Source organism: Echinops telfairi, unplaced genomic scaffold, assembly GCF_000313985.2.
Source record: "Echinops telfairi isolate 266 unplaced genomic scaffold, ASM31398v2 ScPeMD7_5592;HRSCAF=6446, whole genome shotgun sequence".
Classification (NCBI taxonomy): domain Eukaryota; kingdom Metazoa; phylum Chordata; class Mammalia; order Afrosoricida; family Tenrecidae; genus Echinops; species Echinops telfairi.
Genome location: NW_022109491.1, coordinates 44,151,025 through 44,176,139, shown reverse-complemented (window position 1 = coordinate 44,176,139; position 25,115 = coordinate 44,151,025). Strand labels below are relative to the sequence as shown.

At 39.3% G+C, this 25,115-nt stretch overlaps 1 protein-coding gene across 1 annotated transcript in view; it reads right to left on the bottom strand.

Annotated features, from left to right (window-relative positions):
* Positions 1–8,445, bottom strand: part of PCSK2 (proprotein convertase subtilisin/kexin type 2) — a 300,350-nt gene extending 291,905 nt beyond the window's left edge. Inside the window, exon 1 of the mRNA XM_004697816.2 lies at positions 8,020–8,445. Within this exon, the coding sequence (XP_004697873.1) occupies positions 8,020–8,199 (180 nt within the window). The 5' untranslated portion in view covers positions 8,200–8,445. The remainder of the gene's footprint in view (positions 1–8,019) is intronic.
* Positions 8,446–25,115: the final 16,670 nt, after the last annotated feature.

The window sequence follows — 25,115 nt, the reverse complement described above, 5'->3', positions numbered from 1 at the left end:
AACCCACAGAACTAATAAATGCTTTATTTTCACATACACCTGACTTCACCATATTCTTCTCTGCAGAACCAATCCCTTCATTGTATTTCATCCCTTTGGGGCTCAGTAGAGTTTGTGTGAACAAAATATGAACATTTGGATTATGCTGCTCCAGAATTCACTGATTTGTAAGGGGTCAGGTTGAAGGGATTCCGTGTGATAATGTAAAGCCATTGGACTGGCATTCGAGAGACCTAGCTCTAGGCTCATCCTGTTCATTACGCAGGCTCTCAAACCAGACTTCTCTGTGGTTAGCACCAAGCTCTTTTCTGTGATCCCCAAACCACTCTTCCCTACGACCAGGAGCACGAAAGTATGAAGTAACTTGGGTTTTCCATGGGTAGTCACTACTCTAGGACTACGATAATAGTCCACTGTGGTATTTACACTCAAAAATAAGACAGTTGATTTATATTAAGTGTAAAATGACAATCAGATAACGGGAAAGGTAAAATATATTTACTTAATACTAATATACTAAGGTTCCTTTTCCAACCTCAAGTGCAGTTGCAATATCTCAAACCAGAAATAAAAAATTAAAAATGATGCACTTAACGTGAGGACTTAAGCTGGAAAACACAAGGTGTCTGAGACAGCTGTACCAATTTTTGGAGAGATGTTCCTAGGCGGACAAATAAGGTCTTGCTACCTCAATGCCCTATATATTTTATTAAGATATGTATTATTCTGACAAATCTGTGATGTGTTTAGCTTCTGTTTGTTCATATCAGGGTATATGAACCTATAGGGATAGCAAGTAGAAGAAGGGGTTAAGGGAAGGTGATAAAAAGGAGATGATGTCAGGGTATCCAGGGGAAAAATAGGATGTTTGGGAATCTGGTTATGGAAGCAATGTTACAAGTCTGCTCGATGAGAATGAACAATGCAATAACATGACATTTGGGTGAATTCCCAAGTGAGAATAAATTGAAAGACCAAAACTAAACAAACATAGTTTTAAGAATGGTTTGGGGGTTCACACTAAATTCCAGCTCCAATTTAAGAACAATTGGTTCTTACATCTTGGCCATGCTCAATCATCACCTCCAGGAAGGGAACACGGAAGAGAGGGTGCTATCGCAAAATGTGGTGAAGAAAGTAGATGGTGCCTGCTGTCTGATAAAATAGCGTCTAGGGTCTTAAAATCTTGTCTCCAAACAAGTGACTACCTGAGGGAGATGTCAACTGAGTCCATCTGGAAGAAGCACACCATCATCCATCACCAAAGGATTGTGAAACATAATCCGAAATTGAAGGGCAGGATTAGTATCAGAGCCTGAAGTCTGAGAATCTGGTTTGCAGAAGGGTAGAGATGACAGGGGTGCCCAAGATTCATTGGTAGAAATATACAGGAAATAAACCTCCACTGAACTTTCTCTACCCACAATTGAGGGATGTGAGGAAAGTAGTCACTAAACGGAGTGCATTGGTGAGTGGAGTATAGAAAGTCAAAGACAGAAGCTGACTTGAACAGTTAAGAGTTGGCAGTAGATTCCCCCTAGGCTGCATGCTGGAGCTGATCTGGTTTCCAAAATCTTATGCATTTTTGGATTGTATTGTTTGGTTTGGTTTTTGATTGCACATATTAGGAAGTATCTAGGGAGTTTTATGTCATTGGGATCACACTCTTGAAGTTATGGTACATGTATTTTCATTTTGGTGGATATGAAAACCAGGACTGATGAACCTATAGAATCAGTGAATGGAATAGGGCATTGGGGGGGGGAGGACACAAAGGTGGTGGCAGGGTGAAGGGGTGATGATGACAAGGGGTCCATATAGTAAAAGAATGTTTGGAAACTGATTGTGGTGACAAATGTACAATTCTGCTGGATGTGATTGAACTATGCAATGATTTGATATATGTGTTAATCCCAATTAATAGAAAACCAATGATGACAATTATTCCTTTTTATGAGGAAACTAATCTACCTGTCATATATACTGGGGACTTCGTAACATTTTAAAGTCTTTTAAAGGGGCCTGTTAGTGCAGTGGTCTGCACGGAGCTGCTAACTGGAAGGTTGAAGCACCAGCTGCTCCCCAGGAGAAAATGTGGTGTGTGCTTTTGCTTCTGTACATATTAGAATCTAGGAACCACATGGGCAGGTTTACTCTGTCCTGGCAGCATAGAGTTTACTCTGTCCTTGGCTGCTGAGTGCAAGGTCAACAATTTGAAACCACCAGCCACACTGCAGGAGAAAGATGAAGCTTTATATCGCTGTAAAGAATTAATACAGTCTTAGAACCCACGGGATAAATTCTAATCTCTCCTATAGGGCTTCTCTGAGTTGGAATGGTCTCTATGCAGTGAGCTTGTTGGGTTTTTGTTTTGTTTTGTTTTACAGGGTTGCTCTGTTCTGAATCTACTCAATGGTAAGGTTTTGTTCTTGTGTGTTTGTTTTTACCATAATAGTTCCAGAGGAACTGTCCTTTAAAGGTTTTTAGATTGGAAACCTTTCAGAAATACTTAGCATCAAATCGATGTCCTTCCTCTTACACCCAATCATGTTATTTTTGATGCCACACTTCTTAAACTGTAGGATATGATCCCATATGGGGTTGCATAAGGGAAGGTGGGATTCGTGAAAGATTTGACAACAGTAAAAGGTTTCTGAACACACACCAAACAAACTTTTTTTAAAATTCAAAATAGAACACACAATAAATCTGAGGGGTTTCTGGCAGTCCTTTCCCATGTTAAAAATTTCTCTGGTAAAAAAGGGTCACGTCTTTTGGTTATCTATTCTTCTGTTTAAGAAGTCCTAATCATAATTGAGGGATGTGAATAGCCATATTATCAGACAGAGAGCCCTGTAAAGTTAGCTCTGTGCCTAACCATGGCAGGCATAGTTAGGTTAAAATATAGTCTGATAATTTAATCTCCCTTTTAAGCCATTTTAAAGTTCTTTCAGTTTTAAAATAAAGTTAAGAAACACGTGTGAATTAAGCCCCTGGTGAATCCCCTCTGACCGTGGACCAGAGGTGGGAACAGCCTTGCTAACATGAAGAATGCATGGGAAAGTGTCTTGTTGCAGAGAGGTTAAAATTGAGCACCCTATCATTTGATCTCCCTTATGATTCACCTAACCTTGTTCTAGCAGTTGATATATGCTGGTTTCTTTAAGATAGAGCTGTTGATCTGTTTTACTTTGTTATTGTTGTTTGGTTTTGTTTTGTTTTTAATGTTTTTCTGTAGACAAAATCCAGGATAGGCAAATCTATAGAGACAGTAACTGGATTAATGGTTCCTTGAGAGTACAGCAGGGGAGGTTGGGAAGAAATGGGAGAGCTAATAACGATGAGTACAAGAATGAAGAAAATGTTTTAAAATGGATTGTGGCGATGACTGGACAACTCTTCTTGATGTGATTTATTGAACCATTGAATTTTATGATATATGAATTATATATCAATAAAACTGTTGGGGAAAAAAGAAGCATTGAATTTTGGGGCAGGGAATTGGGATATTCATTAGACGGAAAAAGAAAACAGATGTCAAATATCAAATATTGGTGAAAATGTGGAGCATCCAAAAGGCTCATGTACTGCTGGTGGGAATATAAATTGATGTACTGCCGGTGGGAATATAAATTGATGAAATTACTTTGGAAAACTGTTTGTTAGTTTATATATATATATATACATACAGAATTCTGAAATGGCCTCAAAGATTGCTGCTTCCTGGTGTACATGCCCTGTATAATCACCTCCTCTCAGGTATGGGTGAAATCATGAGTACAATAGTTTCCTCTCAAGTGAGGAAACATTTCATACAGTGTATGAAAAAAGGCCAAGATTGTTCATATGTAATTAAGTTTCCTAATCAGTTGAATTTTGGTTAATCAAAAGGAAAATTTACCTGGGTGGGCCTGACCTATCCAGGTGAGCCCTAAAAAGGACTAGATCCTTCCAGAGAAAGATTTGAAGGGCTATTTGTCGTAAACTTAAGGGTATTTTTGAGGAGCTGAAAACAATTCTGAAAGAAAAAACAGCAAGAAAATGAATAATTTTGTCCTATAATCACCAGGGACTGAATTTGTTCAAACCCCACAATAAGTTTGGAAATCGATCTCTCCCTAGGTAAGTGTCTAGGTGAGGAGACAGAAAGCTAACAAACTGATGTCAGCCGAGGCCAGGAGCAGAGGACCCGGCCATTATCTGACTCCTTACTCCTGAAACTGGGAAACAGCAAATATCAGTTGTTTGATTCCCTCAAGTTTTTAATTTTTAATAGAAGAGTACAATAGAAACTGATAGCTTTATAAATATGAATGTAGGCATATTGCTTTGCTTAACTGTTCACTCGTAGGTATAATGTCAACAAAAGGGGAATCTGTGCTCACAAAAATACATATACTACAATACACAAAGCAGCACTATTTATTACAATTATAAATTACAACTTGAATCTTTGGGCCAGGTCATGATAAAATACAACACATGATTCTTAACACACTTTTCTGTGGAAATGTTATAGATATTTTTACCCCACTCTAAAAAAGGAAAACCTAAATCGTTGCTCAAAAACTTGTACTAGTTAAACATCATAATGAACACATATTTATTGAATACCTCATATATAGGTCACTCTTTTGGTTTGAAGGCTGTGATAGTACATAAGATACTGGCTCTCTTCTTGGAGAAGTAGGATGTATACACACACATTTATTAGTGATGTAAATTACTGTCAAATAAGGAAAAGGTGAAAAGAAAGAAAACTGTCGGGACTAAGATGGCAACTCCAGTGTCGAGTTCTGGGCGTCCGGGAAAGGCTTCATGTAACGTAGAAAAATGAAAAATTATTTGGGGCAAGCATAATTGGTTTTAAATCTTACCAGATAGTACTTTGCCTTCAAAAACAACAAACTCACTGCCAACTGACATCGAGCTGATTCTGACTCATAGCGACCCAACAGGACACAATAGAATTGCCCATGCAGTGTCTGTCCTGAGTATGTAAATCCCTAAAGCGGCAGAAGGCTCCATCTGTTTCCCACAGAGCAGCTGGTGGGCTCAACCTGCTCACCTCTTGGCTAGCAGCTCACTGCCTGTCCCACTACATCACCAGGCTCCTTACTGAGCCTTTGGGAGCCTTAAATTTTTCTTCTGGGATGCAGGGCCTATTGTCAGTAATTTTGCTGTCATATATATTTGTGATGTAAGAAACAGATAACTTGGTCAAAATCCATTTCCTCCAGTCAGAAATTGATTCTGCTTTTGGATAAGTAAATTATTACTGATAATTTTTGGTGTCGGATATTGAGCACAAGAAAGAATGGGGATAGAAGGAAGGGGGGGCATATAAAGATCAGACTGAGGCAGGAGGCTGACACAGTAAGCCTTGTCCTAGAGCCAGCACTCGGAATTCAAATTTCCTAAACTGAGAAAATCAATTTCTGTTTATTAAAGATGTTTACATATGATGTTTCTGTTAGTGCAGCACTAGATAACTAACACAGGTGTAATGTAGAAGCTCGTTTCTCTTTGACTTGAATTGCATGTTTGCAGTCCAAGAAAAAATGGGGAAGAAAGAGACCAAACATCTCTCATTCCTGATTTCAACACAAAGTCCAGGCTCCCTTAGATTTTAAGATCTGTGTAAATGGGGATAAAAACATATGATAGGACTGTTTCCATACTTCCTTGTTCAAAGTCCATCATTAAAATTGTGAATTCCTCATTGAGACTGCTTATGCCTTTACAAAATATCTTGTGGGAGAATTAATAATCAATTTTAGCTCTCATCCACACCTGGATTGGATTAAGTTCCTCAGATCATATCCCAAGGGTATATTTTCAAAGAGGGAAGCAAAGAGGAGAGAAACTACTTAGAGTATGCTTCTGTCACCCTGAGAAAGTACATGGTGAAGGGAGGGTCCCTGGTATTTTTGAGGCAACTTCAGTCCCTTTTCCTTCATTAACTATAGAGGCAACACTTCATCCCTTTCAGCCTTTTGAAAAGTCCAAACACACTGAACAGAGCAGCTAGCTTGATCTGCTATGTGTTAATGACTTAACCCTCTGAAAGACAGGTTCAAATTCCTGGGGGGTTTCTTAGGCTTCTGTCTGAACCAATTTCTTCATCAGCACTCCAGAGTCTGTAGCAGTGGTTCGCAACCTTCCTAATCATTTTTGTTGCTACCTCATCACTGTAATTTTGCTACTGTTATGAATTGTGCGACCCATGTGCAAGGGTTGTTCAGCCACCAAAGGGGTCACAACCCACACAGGTTGATAACCCTGGTCTATAGTAAGAGTAGCTTGCTCAGAGTTGTTGAGAAGATTAAAAACGAAACAAAAAATAGAGAGTCCAGCACATTAAAGTGTCCTGTACTTGTTGGTTAATGATAACCATTAATACATTTTATAATAGTCCTTCGGCCCTGAGTCTTGCAAAATTTTGAGGGTGAAGGGTTATAGGTCTGCTAGTTTACTGTGTTGGTGGCACTCTTGAAATGGCTCCCAGGCTTCAGGGGAAACAGGGGTAATCCCTGAGCTGGAGCCATCTCTTCTCTGCTCCACCCACGCTTCCCCTGGGGCAACAAGTTCCCTTCTGCAGGACCCACCCGCTTGGCAGACAGGGCATCTCTTCCCAGACCTCTGTCATACTCACTGGCTGGATTTTGGAAACTGCCTGTGCCTTACAGGGGTGTGAAAGGCTGAAGGAGTTTACCTAGTGGCTGGGAGGGAGATAGAAGGCAAGAGAAGTTGGAATCGAAGGGATTACTAGGGAACCTCAGTCCACTGTGGCCCCGAAAAGCAAAAGCGACACCCACCGCCACCACATAAGGAATGCGCCTCTCCTCCCGGTGGGCTTCCTGGAATCAGGAGAGAAGACAGAGACAAGAACTGGAATACCGCTGATCTGCACCCACTGCTCTGATAGCCACATTGCTTCCGTCAGTCCAGTGGGTTCCCCTCGGACCCTCCCCACTCCACCCTGACCCTGTGCTAGGTCCCCTAAAAACATTCTTGGGAAGATGTTTCCCAGTAAGAGCAAGTAGGTCAACCACCGCCGCTTCACCCAGCATTTTCCTCTCCTTTAACCTCAAAGAATGGAGACCCCAGACTCTCCAAGAGTTCTGAGGTGTCCTAGGCTAGGACCACCCTCCTACCCCCGCCCCACCCCCGCCCCGCTCCCCGATACTGCCTGCCCAAACAGGTGAATGCCCACAACTTCTTAAAATGGAGAAACCGAGCTCTCCTCGGAAAGGCAGGCTGACTGCCCACGTAACCAGGGGAGCACACCCTGACGTCTCCGCAGGGATGCCTCCACAAAAGCCTCCTCCCAGGCTCCAGCAGCCTGGAGTTGAAAACTAGGGGGCCAACCAGGAATGCGCTAAGGGGTGGGTGGGAGGGGGCAAGGGCGCAGAAGTTTTGCCCTGATTTTGTAGAGTGAGGCTGCTCTCTTCGAGACTCCTGGAAACGAGCAGGGACTGAAGGCACTGGGAGGGAAGCCCTCCAGGCGTGGAGTCCAAGAAGCCCTGAAGTGAATTGCAGTGTCCAAGCTGTGAGCCGAGTCCTTGGAAAACTACTCTTTGTGTCCCCCCACCCCCACCCCCACCGCGGGACTGGGGGTGGGGGAGACATCCCTGCCAAAGCAGTGGGAGTCAAGTCCAGCTGTTTAGCACTCCATTCCTCCACCCCGGGCAGCTGCAAGAACTTGGTACCATGGACAGCAGTCGGGGGCGCAAAGCATCCTTGGAAAGGTTTTAGCCTATTTTCGCCACGAAGTCAAAGAGCAATACACAATTTTATGACCTTTACTTGCACACTATGAAGGACATTTTAATTACATAACCCAGAAAAGATCACCGGAGGCAATGTCGAGTGAAAGAGCCGTTGGCAAAATATCTGCATCGCACGAGGAAAGGAGAAAACTTGCAAATCTGCAATGAGATTGCGCAGGGCTGTCCCCGTTTGGGGGGGGGGGGCAGAGAAAGAAAGAAAACATGCGAAATGCAAGGGAGACCTTACCTTTCGGACACCAAAGCCGTGCTCTTCTGCAACTTGGCGAGCTTCTTCCTCTCCCCCTTTATGCAACTCAACAAGAAAATGATTCGTGAAGACTGGTCTTTGGGCAGATGCAAAAACCGTGACACAGAAGAGGAGTCCGGCGGCCACCTTCCTCCACTGGGAGACACCACCACCCTTCATTTTCCTTTGGGAGTGAAAAGTGGGGCTAGGAGGCGGGCAGGGAGAACAGGGACACGGAAAGAAGGTGCAAAAAAATGTATCTATGAGCTTGAAGAGATGCCGATCGCTGTGTGCTCCAGCCCCGGACTGGCGGGCAAGCCCTGTAGTTCGACTCGCCGCCCGGCTCCGCGGCAGCGGTGCCGATGTGAGCCGTGAGTATCCGAGAGAAAGAGCGAGTGTGTGTCTGTGGTTGATGCTAAATCTGCATTTTCCAGCTCCTCCTCAGCTCCAATTCCACCGGGGCTGGAGGAGAGTACCATCCCGGGTGACGTGTGGCCATCGGTGACCAATGACGGTCGAGAGCGCGGCGGGCTCCGCCCCAGCTCCCACCGGCCCCGCCCCGGCCCACCGGCAGCCCCGCTCCTTGGCTGGGGGGGCAGGGGGGGGTGGTTTGCAAGCTGCCCCCGCCGCTTTCAGCCCTGGAGAGCGCCTCGACCTCTCCGGTGGGAAGGCGTGCGCTCCGGAAAGCCCCTCCGCTGTAATCCGGGTGGCAGTGCCTGAGTGATGTCATTGTTAGTGGAAATCTGAAGGCTCAGGAGAGGGAATTACGGTGTGAGCCGCCCTCTGATGCCGGTGGGGAACTGGGGCACCGGCCTTTCCCTATTCTGCTCATTTGTTGTTGCCAACAACTAAACCCCAGCCACTCTTTACACGGCCACACGCGCAAGGCACGCTTGCTTCCCCCTTTTAAAACAACAAGCTGAAAATGAATCCTCCTCCGACCAATTTGGGCAAATGCCAGCGGAGATTTACTCCCCTTTTGGATAAGGGGAGTGTTTGGGAAGCCGCCTTTTGCCTGGACTCCTTGACTTAGGGAGTGCAGGGATTTTTTTTTTTTTTGCACCTTCCAGAAGGTCTGGCACTAAGCAGCAGCAAAGCCCAGCAGGCGACTAGGCTCCATCCCATCAGCAATTGTGATTAGAGGCGACTTCTCCATCAGAGCTGCTCCACCCAGACTGACTTCAGGAGGGACTCCTACCGCTAGGCGGTCAAGGGCGGAAAAGTCTGTGTCCTAACTCAGAGAAGGAAGGCTCCAGGCCAAGACCCCCACGGAGCTTCTTTGGCTGGGGGCGAATTCAGGCCACAGGCAAGGATCTAACGAGTTATCTGGTTAAGGAACTTGCACTCCCCTACCCTTGATGTTGCCAACCGCTGACCAGAACTTCTTCCAGCCCAGGTGGGAGGGAGCAGGCAATTCCTGTGTATAATGAAGTGAGGGGATTGTTTTTAAAGGAATTCAGCTGCTATTGAATTACAGAGAATTTACATCTGTCTTGTTGATCATTGAGCTCCAAAAGTGCAAATTCTGCCTTAATTGGATCAGAGGTAAGAGATCTTTTTCCTATAGGCTAAAAATGTGTGCATAACAACCAGAGCGGAGAGAGAACGAGCATTGGGAAAATTGTTCCAACTCACCAGCCATTCCTCATAAAGGTGTGAGTCAATGCTGCCCCAAAGCAGCCCTCTAGGACATAGTAGAACTGTCCCATGGGGTTTCCTAGGCCTTCCATCTTTAGGGATGCAAACTAAGCACCTCTTTCTCTTTTGGAGAAGCTAATGGCTTCCAGCCTCAGACTTTTATTAGTATCACGGTGCCACCAATCTAGCAATTCTACGCTGTCTGACGGTATTACTTATGAGTTAGAACTGGCTTCATTGCACACAACACACATATTTGAAAATAAATTTATACTCTGTGTGTGTGTGTGTGTGTGTGTGTGTGTGTGTGTGTGTGTGTTTGGGAAAGATGAGGCTTTCTACTCTCATACAGAGTTCCAGTCTTGGGAACCAACAGGGGTAGTTCTATGCTGTCTTTTGGGCTGCTATGCATCAGAATCGAGTCCATGGCAGTATGCATTATATATGGTAGAATCAAAGACACACTTAATACACGCTATTTTCAGAGCCTATCTTGTTGCTGACATAGTAAACTCTCTTGCAGCCTTTCGAGCACTGCCAAATAAAAACTGTGGAAATTGTTGAAAGTATGAAATGTGTATTCTATTATGATATTCATCCTCTAATCAGATTGCTCTAAATAAATTCCTCAGGACAAATTAAGTGAGGCGCTGAGGGAACAAGGAAGGAGACAGAACAGAGACATGTTCTTGGGGAAGTATTTATCAAGGAGATAGACTCATTCTTGATCCCTCAGTTCTTTACTGCTCAGAGATTCCTTTACACAAAGTTCTTTATTTTTCCTTCTTTTTAATCACTGTATCTTGCTCCACAGTTTACTCCAACATCATTCATTCATTTTATTTTAACGCAATGTTTTCTGATTCTGAGACCTCCAACTCTCTCTGACTCTAAGTGTTAGGGTCAGACTGGATGCGGAGCACCTAATCCCAGCAGGAAATGTGGCCCACCATCCTCCATGAAGATCAGAGGTTGAAGCTGTTGTCCAAAGGACCAATCACCACACGTGATTGGAGTGACATCAACAGGAGATCTCACTAACCCGTCAGAACACCAAAGTTATTAAGACCAATGAAAGGACTGTTTGGGTTTAAACTAGCCAATGGAACTCGACCACCATTCAACTCTACCAGCTGGGAAAATTACATTAGATGTATTAAGAATCATGGGGTGCACTTTAAAATGCACCAACAGAGATCAAACTTTGTCTTTAGAAGAAATATGTCTAAAGAGCATCAGAAAAGTCAAATTAGAAGATTGTGGGTGATGGGAAATAGCACTGCTGATATAGCTAAATTTCTCTGAAAATGAACATGAAATTATGATCTACTCAGAGTATTAATTTTTTTACCTTGAAACCACAAAGCAATACTTTATTTCCTACATAAATTCCAAAGGTGAGAAGCAAGTAATGTTGAATCTTTTTAAAATGTATTTTAAATAATTAAAATGATGTGAAATAAGTATAAGCTAAATGAAGGTTGGATGGCTAACAAAGAAATTCATTCTCGGAGGAGTGGGGAGGAGGGGAAAAATGAGGACTGGATGCCAGGGGCTTAAGTGGAGAGCTAATGTTTTGAGAATGATGAGGGCAATGAGTGTACAAATGTTCTTTACACAATTGATGTATATATGGATTGTGATAAGAGTTGTATGAGCCCCTAATAAAATGATTAAAAAATAATAATTAAAAAGTTTTTAAAAGAAATTCATTCTCTGTGTTTAACATAGAATACAGTATATCATAATCTTGTAAAACTACAGACAATGAAAAAGAGAAATCATTTTTGTAATACAAATGGTAAATTTTCAAAGGACCTTACCTTTGCAACAAGTGGAGAAAATGTATTCATACATGGAATTTCTATTTGTAATGCAAAAGCATATCTGTATGTACACATGGATTTCTTCTAGAATAGGGCTTAAAACTTTTTTCATTTGTGATCTCTTTTTGTCTGAGAGATTTGAAACACAGGCAATCATTGTTCAAGTCATTGCTCATTTGAGTTCGAATTAGTTTTTGGTTGTTGAGTGTTTCAAAAGTTTTTACTGTTGCCAAATTTATCATGATCCACCCATTCAGTTATGGATTGCCATGATTTCAGAAGCTTTTTTTCCCTAGAAAACTGTATCTCCTGCTTCTCTTCATACTATCAATAATCACTTTGAAGCAAGGTATGAATGAGAGGAAGTAACAGCAGACTGTTTCAAGGATAGTGACACAAGTCAACTGACAGGAACTTTGCTGTCACAGGGACAAATCATTTCACCTCTCAAAGTCTCTAGCTCATTCTTTGTAAAAGAAATACACCCTATTGATCAGTATACCCTACTAATTCAAAAGTCTAAAATTTTAAAAAGTTGTCACAGCACAAAGTATGATGTAGAAAACATCTTCAAAAGCTTGAAAAGTGTTAAGAACAGTTATACTTTTATATATTTTTACAATTTTTAAATTGTGAATTAGGTAGCAGTTTACATTTGGGTAGAATTTGAAGGAATTAAATAAGCAATGAAGACTCAAAGGTCTTTTAATCTTTTGAAAATTTGCCACATATTACTATTCCCTGTCTTTAGATTTCTCTTTAGGTCTGCAGAATTATAAAATGATGTTTGCTAATTTGGAAAATTAGTAAGTCATTCCTCAGGGGTTATTGGAACCTTGTTTACTGCCTCTGGAAAGTGATTACCTATCTATTCCTGACTTTGCTACCTTTCCATTTTCTTTCAAAATATATAATACAGTGAACCCTCACCACTTCGCGCTTCGACTTCCACCGCTTCACTCTATCGCGGTTTTTGCATAACAGCGCATGCTCTGTCATTACTGCCACTGATTGGCTCATACTGTACACGCATGATGCCATAAATAATATAATAAATAATAAATGATAATTGTAACGTCCAAAATGTTTTACTGTATTTTCCCTTTTTCATTTAATAAATTGGGTAATACGAGTGTAATGGTGACTAAAGGCTGTTTTTTCATGTCCTCTATGCTCTAACTACGAAAATATTTGATTTACAAATAAGGAATCGTACTTCGCGGAATTTAATTTATCACGGTAGGGTCTAGAACCGATTAACCGCGATAAACGAGGGTTCACTGTAAACCTCCCTGAAGTCAATTTTTGAATGATTATGGAAATTAACTTTAAGAGGGACATGTTTTTCCCCTCCTTAAACTACCTGTAACAGCAATGATTCACAGAGAATAAAGTACATGACTTATTAACAACAACAACAACAACAAACCCACTGTCTTTGAGACCATTCCGATTCATATCCATAGCAACCCTATAGAGTGTTCCAGCTCTTTATAGAAGCGGATAGCTTCATCTTTCTCCCAAGGAATGACTGGTGGTTTTGAACCACTGACCTTAAAGTTAGCAGTCTAATGATTATGTAACAGCACAACATGGTTTGTTAGCATGACATAACTTGGATGATAAAAAGACTTTTTAAAGTGTAAAATAAAAATTCAAACATTAACTATTCTATAAAGTTATTTGTAATGAAACATATAATTCTAGCAAGGTCTTTATTGTGACCTGAATACTTAGGAATAGTGAGGATGCTATTTGGCCTTGGTTATGGTGACAGGAGTAGAGAAACTGATAACTTTGTTAGCATTCTGGGGGAATACTTAAGCATTTATGGTGTTCACTCAGATCTGCCATTTTCTATTTACTTTTGAAGATGCATTCTTTCATGGTTTGTAGAAACCTGATACAGAGGCATGAGGAATTTTTATTTAATTTTACTTATTTTATACATAAATAGAAATAAGATAAATTATTTCTTCAGATAATTTTATCATACCATATCTATTTCATCCTCTTTTGGAACTGGGATAATGAGCCAAAATATATCCCACAGAAACAGATATTTCTAGAACTTGTCTGTCAATAGACTTGGTCCCTATAGTTATCTGAATCTATGAATTTTAGTTTAAACAATCTGGTTGGCCTCAGTGGTGCTGGTGAAGAATATCGAAAGTACCATGAACTGCCAAAAGAACAGAAAAACTAGTTTTGGAAGAGGCAAAGCCAGAATATTCCTTAGAAGGAAGGATAATGAGACTTCATCTCACATACTTAGGACATGTTGCCAGGAGAGATCAGTCTCTAAAGAAGGCCATCATGCTTGGAAAATAGAGGGATGGTGAAAATAAGGAAGCCCTTTGACACGATGACCTGAAGCACTGGTTGCGATGATGGGCTCTAACATAACAACTGTGAGGATGACGCCGGACCAGGCAGTGTTTTATTCTGCTGAACCTTGGGTTACTATCAGGTGGAACCAGTTTGATGGCACCTAGCAACAACAGTTAGGCATCAGCCCCCTTTGCTGTACAGATTTTTAAAAATACACTAAAATAAGATGGGAATAAGAGGATGTTCTTTAAATAATTGTTAGTGTAGATGTAAAAACATAACATAACAACAACAACAAATCAAATTCAGACTTCCACAATACAGACTTTCAGGTAAATGGATGAAATCTTGGCCAAATGTGTTATCTATTCACTTCTAATAGCACAGTGAAAAAAAATGCCTTTTACTCTCTTCTCTGGGAGTGAGAACCTTTGCAAATGTTCAATGTGGTTCGTTTTTCTTATGCTCTTGTTGTAGGGTAGTCCTTAATGCCAGGAAGAAGGTGAAAGCGGCAGTGCTAATATGAGAAAAGCAAACTACCAACATAGAAAATTGAATATGCAATCATTTATAAATACCCAAGAGGGTAGCATGGTACCATGAGGATGTTGTGAAGCTAGAAGTTGGGTGTTAACTGTGTCTTTTTAGTTGTGTGACTTGACATGAGTGACTTCACCACTCAATGCTAATTTTCAGTAGGAATTATTTTCCCTGACTGATTCTTTTTAGGAGTGACATTATCTGACGGTATTCTAAGCTAAGCATTTTGTACCCCTCTCATGCCTCTTAATTCTCTTGCAATATATTGGCTGCATGAGCTGTACAGTAGCATGGGGAGCATGGGAATATGGATAAACGAAGTGTATCAGTCTATTATTACCAACATAAGGTAATAATCATTCTAATCTCAGTGACTCACAAATGAATTATTTATGCTCCCGTTGCCTGTCGTTTGGTTGACCAGGGTAGCCTTAACTGAATGACTTTACTTCAGCCTCCAGGTTGACTCAGCTTGGCCCTAAGGTATGAGTTTTGTTCAGGTGTGCTTCATGAGTACTTTATCTCAAAGCCCAAGTTGGTGTGGCAGTGACTACCCAAGGCATGCAATTATGGATTATCACTGGAGATCAAAAGCCAAGCCATGCCATGCCATGCAAGAACACTTAAAGTCTCTATTGTTTTGTCCTGTCATGTTCTATTGTTCAAAGCAAGTTACATGACCGAACCTAACTGGGCTCATAGTGGGGAAGGAAGAAGAAATAGTTGGTGAACAATATTTCAAACTGTCACACCAAAAAAAGTCTTATATATAGAGACATTTCTATTATTCTATTAATTCTATTCAATCATATTTTACAAGCTGGTTTTGTACAAATAGTTATCATAAATATTTTAGCATATCAATTTTTATTTATAATATAATGGGATTATTCTTAAAAGTTGATAGAAAACATTTAGATGATTTTAATTGGTATGGAAAGATGAATCACGATCCTCTAAGGAACCTAAATGATTAAAGTGGGAATCCTCTTGGACATTTTCTTTGTGAAGTTCTGGAGGGTCTAAAATGGACTTGAATGGAAATGCTGCGAGTGCAGACAACTTACAAGAAGTAGAGCTTATCTTGTCTCACGATGGATCAACTTAGAATTAACCAAAATAAAACGAGTGAAGCTGAGTTGAGAAAAGGTAATGGGATCTAGTTACATTGACAGACTTTTATAGTTTCCCATTTGTATTAAACAGGATTCTTTCCTATGGTTGCAAGTGGTAGAGCTACAACTGAAATGGACAAGAATGTCACCTATCTCATTCTTGAAGAGTTCTGTGATGGATACAGATTCGGGAAGGGCTGAATCCCAATATTTCTCTCTTTCCCTTTTTAGGGTCTGTTGCCCTCTATGTTGGTTTAACTTCAAACCAAAGAAGTTTCTCATCCCCAGTAGTTTTTATGTGATCTTGAAACAGTAGCTCGTTATCTTTGCTTGCACAATGTAACCAATTCTCTCTCAAGTCCCGTGTCCAGAGGTTGGAAACCAGCTTCTTGGCCAGTCCTGCATGTTGTGTGTAGAGATGAGAGGAGACACTGGCCTCACTTGAATAACATGGACTGGGAATGGGAAAAACTATTCATTAGTCACAGAAAAACCTGGAAGTAAGATTAAAAATAAAACAAACCCACTGCCATCTAGTCACTTTCAACTTAAAGTGACCCTGTAGGGCTGAGCAGAATGGCTCCCTGGTGTTTGCCAGGCTGTAAATCTCCACGGGGTGGAAAGCCTCATCTTTCTCCGGTGGAGAGGCTGGTTGATGTGTCTGCGTCACAAACCGTGTGGCTAGCAAACCAGTGCTTACCCCACTGTGCCACTAAATAGGGCCCCTTTAAAGACAACGCACCTCCGTTGCATTTCCTGTTCAATAGATATGGACAAAGCACTAAGGTGAGTGACAATTATATTAAAATGTGTTCACCAAAATAAAGCTAAAAAGTACATTGTCCAATGCTATACAATATAAATACCATCCAAACATACTGACATTTTATGCATAAACTGTTCATTTGGAGACGTTAAGAAGGATCACTCTAATGATATGAACCCAACGGGGAAGGAGAATTCTTTGTCCGTTATATAAAGATGTCACTGATTCCATCTCAGTGATTTTTGTGGTCTCAGCTGGTGTGAGTATGTGGGTGGAAAAGCTAAATCATAGGTTCCATCTTCACGAGGGGAAACCAGTTAGTCATTTACCACGTAAAAGTATGCCAATATTAGGATTCAGTCTGTGAGAAAAAGAAACATTTTAAAAGATAAAACATCGCTAGGAGAGTGAGTTTTCATATTCTTTCACTGGTACAGAGAGGAGGGCTCCAGTTTCTGCTTTTTGGATTTCTTTTGGTGTTTGTTTTAGTTTTCCTTTTTCTCCTTTGCAGCCGCTCAGGTCAGTATTTAGATGCAGGTGTAAGGAATCCAGAGGGGTTTTATGGCCACACACCTTCACCTGCTCTCACTCTTTTTAATTTCAACTGTATTTATTTATTTTAGTTTTTAAAGAAAAACATGTGTCTGAGCCCATCTCATCAAATCAAATCAGTGATAGTATCCCTTTAAACCCCTCATAAATGTAGTTCTATTTTGCCCCTCTCCTCCTCCATGCCGTAATCTCCTGTCCCTCCCATTTCTCTATTCCTGCCCCTGCCCTTGCCCCTGGCCTGCTTGAAGTCTTCAAAGTCTTACCCTTTGGTATGAAAAACACTTTTCTTTGTTTTTCCTTATAATAATGGTGTCATTAAACAGTTGTCTTTATAAGATTATCTAACTTTGCTAAGCATTATGCTCTGTAGTTTTTTGTCCATGTCTTTTGGCCCTAGAGAGGCATCATGCTTTTTTATTGATGCCTAATAGCTCATTGTATGAATGGCCTACAGTCTGTCCATTACTCTATATGCAGAGATTTGTGTGTGTGTGTGGGGGGTGCATCATTTTGCTCTGATGGAAATTGCTACAATAAGCAGAGTTGTGCATATACCTATTCATGTGGTAGTCTTTATTTCTTTAGAGGGATTGCAGGATCATAAGACAATTTTGTTTAGTGTCATGCTGAGTTCCACAGTGGTTGTACAATTCTACAGTCTCACAAGAATGTCTGAGCATCCCAATCTTTCACATCCTCTACATTATTTGTAATGGTCTGTTTTTGTTTTCCATGTTGCTAAGAGTGACGATGTAAGGTAGTATCTCATTGTCGTTTTCATTTGTATTTCTCTTCTGGCTAATGAAATCAGACATTTCTTCACATGATTGTTGGCTGCCTGGATGTCATCTTTGATAAATTGTATATTTTACTAAATATTTTTCCAAAATCTGTGGGTTTCCTTTTGGTGTGCATAGTTTCATATGGTCTCTGTCCTTTATTTTATCTTCTATAATGTGGATACTTTTCAGTATGTTTGTTAGTATATTTATTCCTTTTATTAAGGCCTTTAGGTTTGTCCCTATATCTTTATTGATTGTTTTTATAGTTCTGGGGCATATAATTAGGTCTTTGATCCATCTTCAGTTCATTTTTGTACATGGTGTGAGGTGTAGGTTCTGTTTCATTCTTTTGCAAGCGCAGATTCAACTCTTCCAGTACGACTTATTGAGAAGGCTATCTCTTCCCCATTCAATGTGTTTTAGTCCATTATCAAAAGTCAGGTGTTTAATGTACTTGATTGTATTTCTGGGTTCTCAATTCTAATCCATTGATCTTCACCGATATTAGGCTGTTTTAATTATCATGGCAGTATAATCAGCTTTGAAATCTGGAAATGAAAAATCATCTATTTTGTTTTTTGCTTTTTTGGTTTTTAATAAATAGTTCTGGTTTTAATAAATAGTGTTTTATTTACCCTGGGTTTCTTTTCTTTCCATATAAAATTGGTGGTTAATTTTTCTATTTCTTTTCAGAAGTATGCTGGGATTTGGATCAGAATTGCAAGGACTTTGTAAAGTGTTCTTGGTAATATTTACATTTACCCTGTGCTTAATTTACTTATCAAGGAGCATGATAGCTTGTTTCATTTCTACAAATCTCTTTTGGTTTCTTGTAGAATTTTGTTGTTGTTATAATTGTTTTGTATCTCTGGTAAGATTATTCCTAAATATTTATCTTCTGTGTAGTTATACAAATGGTATTGTTATTTTAAAATATTTTTCAGTGTGATCTTTAATATACAATAATTCAACTGATTTATATACATTGATCTTATAGCTTGCTACATTGCCAAAGTTTTCAATTAGTTCAATCATTTTTTAATTGACTTTTTGAGGTTTTTTAATATATAGGATGATATCATAAGTAAATAAAAAGAGTTTTGTTTCTTCAATGCCTATCTGGATGCCTTTAATATCTTTTTTTGTCTTATATCTCTGCCGAGGACATGCAAGACTGTATTAAATGAAAGTAGTGATAAAGAGCATCCCTGTTCTTGTTCTTATTCAAATTGTTTTCAATTTCTCTCCATTGAGATGCTGACTGTTGATTTCACACATTTGACTTTTATGTTGAGAAATTTCCTTTCTATTCCTATTTTATTGAGTGTTTTTATCAAGAGTGGATGTTAATTGTATCAAATGCCTTTCCTGCATGAGATAAAATTTATATATTTATATGGTTGTTTTGCTGTGTGGTGAGTTATACTGATTATTTTTATAATAGTAAACCATCCTAGCATATATGCTGTGAATCTCACTTGATAGTTACATATTATTTTTTGATGCTTTGTTGATCTCTGTGGCTAGAATTTTATTGAAAATATTTGTGTCTATATAAACCTGAGATATTAGCCCATAATTTTCAATTCTGGTGATGTCTTTGCCTGGTTTAGGCATCAAAGTTATGGTTGCTTCATAAAATAAGTTTGGTAATATATTGTCCATTTGTATATTATGAAATTGTTCATATAGAATTGGTGTTAATTCTTCTCTAAATGTTTGGGACAATTCTCCAGTAAAACCATTCCTGAATGTTTGATGACTAGATACATATTTCTTCTCATGTTACAGGCTTGTTGATATTTTGTACATCAGTCTGTGGTAATTTAGGTAAATAATGCATTTAAAGAAATTCATCCCTTTGTTCTAGGTTTTCAATTTTTTTGGAATACAATATTTTTAATACTGTGTGGTTTTTTTCTATCTCATTTGCTTCTGTTGTAATGACATCCATTTCATTTCTTATTCATAAAATGTGCTTTTTCTTGTCCTCAAAGTAACCTCCTTGCTTTTCAACACTTTAAAGAGGTCATGTGCAGTAGATTTACCTAAGGTAATTCATCCTTGATCTCTTGACCGATGCTTTCATGAGGATTGATTGTGGATTCAAGCAACACTAAATCCTCAACAACTTCAGATTTTCTCCATTTATCATGATGTTATCCATCGGTCCAGTTGTGAGGATCTGGGTCTGCTTTACATTGAGTTGTAATCCCCACTGAAGGTGACAATCATTGATCTTCATCAGCAGGTCTTGAAGTCCTCCTTACTTTCAGCTGTAAGGTTGTGCTATTACACAGGTTGTTAATAAACCTTCCTCCAAGCCTGATACCACATTCTCCATATAAGCCAGCTTCTCTAATTTTTTGCTAAGCAAATTGAATTGATTTAATGGGAGATTGAATTTAACAGACCGAGGTAATATAATGAGAGGATACAACATTGAAGCACACATTTCCTGACAAACCATGCAGTAGTCCCTTGTTTAGTCATACAAATGCCTCTTGATCCAGATAGAGGTTCCCCACAAGCAAAATTAGGTATTCTGGGATTCCCATTTTTCTCAAGGCTATCCATATTTCATTAAAATCCACACAGTTGAATGCCTTGGCATAGTCAATAAAACACAAGTAAGCATCTTTCTGATATTCTATGCTTTCAGCCAAGATCCATCAGACATCAGCAATGATATCCATTGTTCCATGTCCTCTTCTGAATTCAGACTGAACCTCTGGCAGCTCCTTGTAAATGCATTGCTGCCACCACTCTTGGGCAACATCTTATTTGCATGTGATATTGTTCTATAAGTTGAGCATCATATTGAACCACTTTTCTTTGTAATGAGTACAAATATGAACCTCTTCCCATCAGTTGACCAAGTAGTTGTCTTCCAAATTTCATGGAATAGACAAGTGAGTGCTTACAGTACTTCATCAGATTGTAAAAACATTTCAGTTGACATTCCATCAATTGGGGGGTGGTGGTGGTGGCTAATGCTTTCAATGGAGCTTGAACTTCTTCCATCAGCACCATTGGTTCTTGCCCATATGCTACCTCCTGAGATGGTTGAATATGGACTAGTTATTTTTGGTATAGTGACTATGTGAATTATGTACATCTTCTTTTGATGCCACATGCATCTTTGAATGTTTTTTCCCATAGAATCTTTCAAGATCACAACTGGAGGCTTGACGTTTTTCTTGTCTGTCAATTTGTCACACCTTGGTGGCTTGTGTGTTGCTGTGATGCTGGAAGCTATGTCACTGGTATTTCAAATGCCAGCAGGGCCACCCATAGTGAAGAAGTTTGAGCAGAGTTTCCAAAGTAAGAACAGTTTACAAAGAAGGAATTGATTGTGCACATTGGATAAAATAGTGGCTGAAAACCTTATTCATAGAGTCAACAATTTGTTAGGCACTGACGGCATAATGAGCAGAAGCAGAGCATTGACAGAAATTGTGCCACAGGATGAACCCGTAAGGCTGGAAGTCACTAGAAATATGACCAAGGAGGAGTTGCCTTCTCAAGGTAGAATTGACCGTGGTGATGTGAACGGAGTAAAGCCTGTGGGAGGGAAGCCTTCAGAATACATCATTGGGTGATGCAGTACAACTCAAAATGAGAAGAAACAGTTGCAAACATCAATTAATAAGCAGAGCTTGGAATGTACAAAGTATGAATCCAGGAAACTTGGAAGTCATGAAAACTTAAATGGAATTCAGAGACCTATATCCTAGGCATTAGTGAGTTGAAACGGACTTGCATGGAATTGAAATGGATTTTACATAAGAAAATCGTATACTCTGCCAGGAATGACACAATCAAGAAATGGATTTTACACCAGAAAATCGTATGGTTTACTCTGCTGGGAACGGCACAATCAAGAGGAATGGTGTTGCACGCATCATCCAAAAGGACGTCTCGAGGTCTATCTTGAAGTACAAGGTTGTCTATGATAGAATTATATCTATCTTCATTCAAGGAAACACAACCAATACAACTATTATTCAAATGTATTTACTAACTACAAAAGCTAGTCAGGAAGAAATTGAAGAATCCTACCAATGTCTTCAATCAGAAATTGATCAAACATTCAGTCAAGATTCATTGATAACTACCAAGGATTGGAATGTAAAAGCTGAAAATAAAGAGGAAGGAAATATGAACTTGTTCATAGAAATGAAAGTGGAGATCACATGATAGGATTTTGCAAGACCAATGACTTGTTCATAGCAAAAAACTTTTGTTTAACAGCACAAGCAGTCACAATACACATGGACTTCTTCCAATGGAATACACAGTAACCAAATTTACTTCCTCTCTGGGAGGAAATGGCAGAAAAGCGCAATATTAGTTGTAAAACCAGGCCACGGGCTGACTGTGGAACAGACCACCAATTGCTCTCATTTAAGTTCCAGTTGTAGCTGAAAAAATTAAAACAAGTCCACCAGAGTCAAAATGAAAGTGGATTCCATCTGAATTTCAAGATCCTCTCCAGAACAGATTCGATGCTTTGACACTGATGACAGGAAACCTTTAGAGCTGTCTGAAGACATCAAGAACACCAGTCACGAAGAAAGCAAAAGATTATTTAAAAATTAAGAAAGAAAGAAAAGATTACAATGGATGTCAGAAGAGACTCTGAAACTTACTCTAATTGTAGGGTAGCTAAGGCAAATGCAAGAACTGAACAGAAGTTTTCAAAAGCCAGCTGAAGAAGCCCAGCCTAGACACCCCGAACCACAACCATCAGAATCCTCAAAGGGACGTCTTTGTTCCTCAATACCTTAAAAAGATAATTCGTAGCAGATTTGTCTAATGCAGTACATCGTTTGATTGGTCCTCAGTTTGGATATAGTCCTTTTATTTTTATTATGAATCAAAGATAAGAGACATAAAGCATTTGTACATCTGTTGTTTTGCCTTTAAATCTGTAATCATGGATTTGTCAATAAATTGTCCAAGATCTTTTTTTTTTATATTTTGTAAAACTCAGTGGGATGGGAAATTGGGCAAGATACTTTGTTGAATTCTTTTTGGATTTAAAATGGACAGGATTGCTCAATTATTTCAGTATCACTTGAAAATATAATACTCAAGCTAGGCATCTTTCTGTATCTTGAATACGTGATCCCTAGATACCATATAACCAGTCTCCAGGGGAAACATCTTCTAGCTTAGACAATGGCTTTTAGCATAAGAAACCTAGGACTAGAAATATTACACATTATTGTATCATTATTAGGTGACTTTTTAAAGCAAGATTTTTATTTACTGAGGTGTTATCACATGAAAAATGAATGAAATATAACATAAACACATGTATAATACTTTATCCTAAATTCCTTCCTAAATAGATGTGGGCTCAGTATATTTCTGATGAGGCATCCGCATGCTTGACATGCCAAAATCAGTTCAATTTCAACAGCCAGACTGTAAGTTAAAAAAAAAGGAAGAAGAACAGCAACAGAAAAATAATGCACCTGAAAATTTTAAATAAGGGTAATAAAATCTTATGTTGCCTTAATTTTTGATGATTTACAGTGGAAGTTCTAACACCCAGCAGGTGCTATTTGACATTTCTTTCTCCAGTGCTATGAAGAGATTAGCACTTACTGGCTTTGATTTAAACTAGGATTTATACTAGGCCTGTCATTTTAGTGGAAAGTACAATAAAAGAGATTATAAAGGAATTGCCAAGTGGTTCAGGTTTAATCAGTTGTTGAATGCTTTCATTCAGAATTTGCAATTTTACCAAGCAGGTTAACCCATCGCATAAGCAACAGGAAATGAAATTCACACCAAAACTTAAGAATTGTTACCATGCCCACACTGAACCACATCCCCAGTAAGTTACAGATGGCCATTTAGCATCCCTCTGCTAATTTTCCAAGCAGTTTTTAAAAATTTGATAATAACAGAATTAGGGCCAACTCAAGTGTAGTAAGTTTCTGCTCAGGACCAAAGGGAACCATATGTGATGTAGTTTATGACAGAATATTTAAGCAGCATTTGGGGAAAGTGTCTTAGAACAAAATTCAAGAAGAATCAATTTGAGTACATGATTTTATTTGGCTTTGATTAAGAAGCCAGAGCTCCTCCAGCATGGCTGGAAGTCAGGAAGTCTAGTGCCAGTGACGCAAGCTCCTTACTGGGCAGCCAAAGGAAATGAAGGAACTAGAGGAAAAAACAGTGGGGGAAGTGCTTGGAGAATTTTGAGTGAGAGCCTACATAACAATGAACAGAATGTCCTGTGAACACTGAGGCAATGAGTATCAATGAAGATATTGACATATGCTTGACCTTCCAACAATTGTGAGATTACACAAAAAGATTCTCGTTACTATCAAAATAAACACTCAATGTCAGGTATTGTGTAAAAGACCAACTGTATAAACAGTAAAATATGGGGATGTAATACTCGGGCTCACAATATCCAAGAAACTGAAAGTGGATAATTAAAGTACAGAATATATACATCTCTATATATACAAATATATGTACATATATCTCTCTCTATATATAATTTTATGGTCAAATGGTGGAGACAACTCAGAGGATAAAGTAATTAAATCTTTCAGGGACCAGAGAATGGAATCAAGGGTGACTTCCAGGGGAAATTCATACGGAAGCTGAGTTTTGAAGAATAAATGGAATGACAAGGGGAGGAAAATCCTTGCAGGCAGAGGGAGCAGCAGAAGTGGAGGCATCGATTTTGAATACCATGTAGGATATGAGTTGGAAGAGATTTTGATTTTACTTTCTGGGAAATGAAGATAACTAGTTTGTTTTAGGTATGTGTGTTTGTGTGGATGTACATGGTAAGAATGACTTCATTAGAAACGTCTTTGGAAATACTACAGACTTCCATTTATGTCTTCACCAGTGCACTTTATTCAATAGTCTTCTGTCTAATCCCTCTGCTTCCATCTTTACTTTCAGTGTGAGCTTCTAAAAATGTCAGCCCTTATTCAAAACTGTCGATCAATCCTTACAGCATTTGAGAACCCCCTTTCATGATTCAGCCTGTGACTTCTACTTGAAGGGCATCTCAGCACTCCATAAATATTTAACCGATTCCCAGTTATCTTAATCCCACAGAAATCTCATTTCTAACTCCACACAGTGCCACTCTGACTGTTATATAAGTTAAGTATTCAAAGAACTATACAGTTCAGGCAGTTGTTTGATTTAAATGTTCTCTCTAAGAGGCACACAACAGTTCCAAAATTCAGGTTAACCACCTGCATACCCAATTATTCTAGAACTTCCATTTATCATATTTATCACTCAGTAATGAAACAAGCAAGTATAAGTGAAATATTTCCAGAGAGAAAGAAGGAATGGATAAAAGAGTGAGCATCTTGCTAATAATAGAAAAGGCCCAGTTCTTTTAGAGAAAGCAAAAGCTGTCATCGAGCTGATTCTGACTCATAGTGACCTTGTAGGCCCTAACTCATAGTCACCCTGTAAAACTGCCCTTGTGAATTTCTGAGACTGTAATTTTTCTATTTTAATTATTTTAAGTGGCTATGTACAAATATTG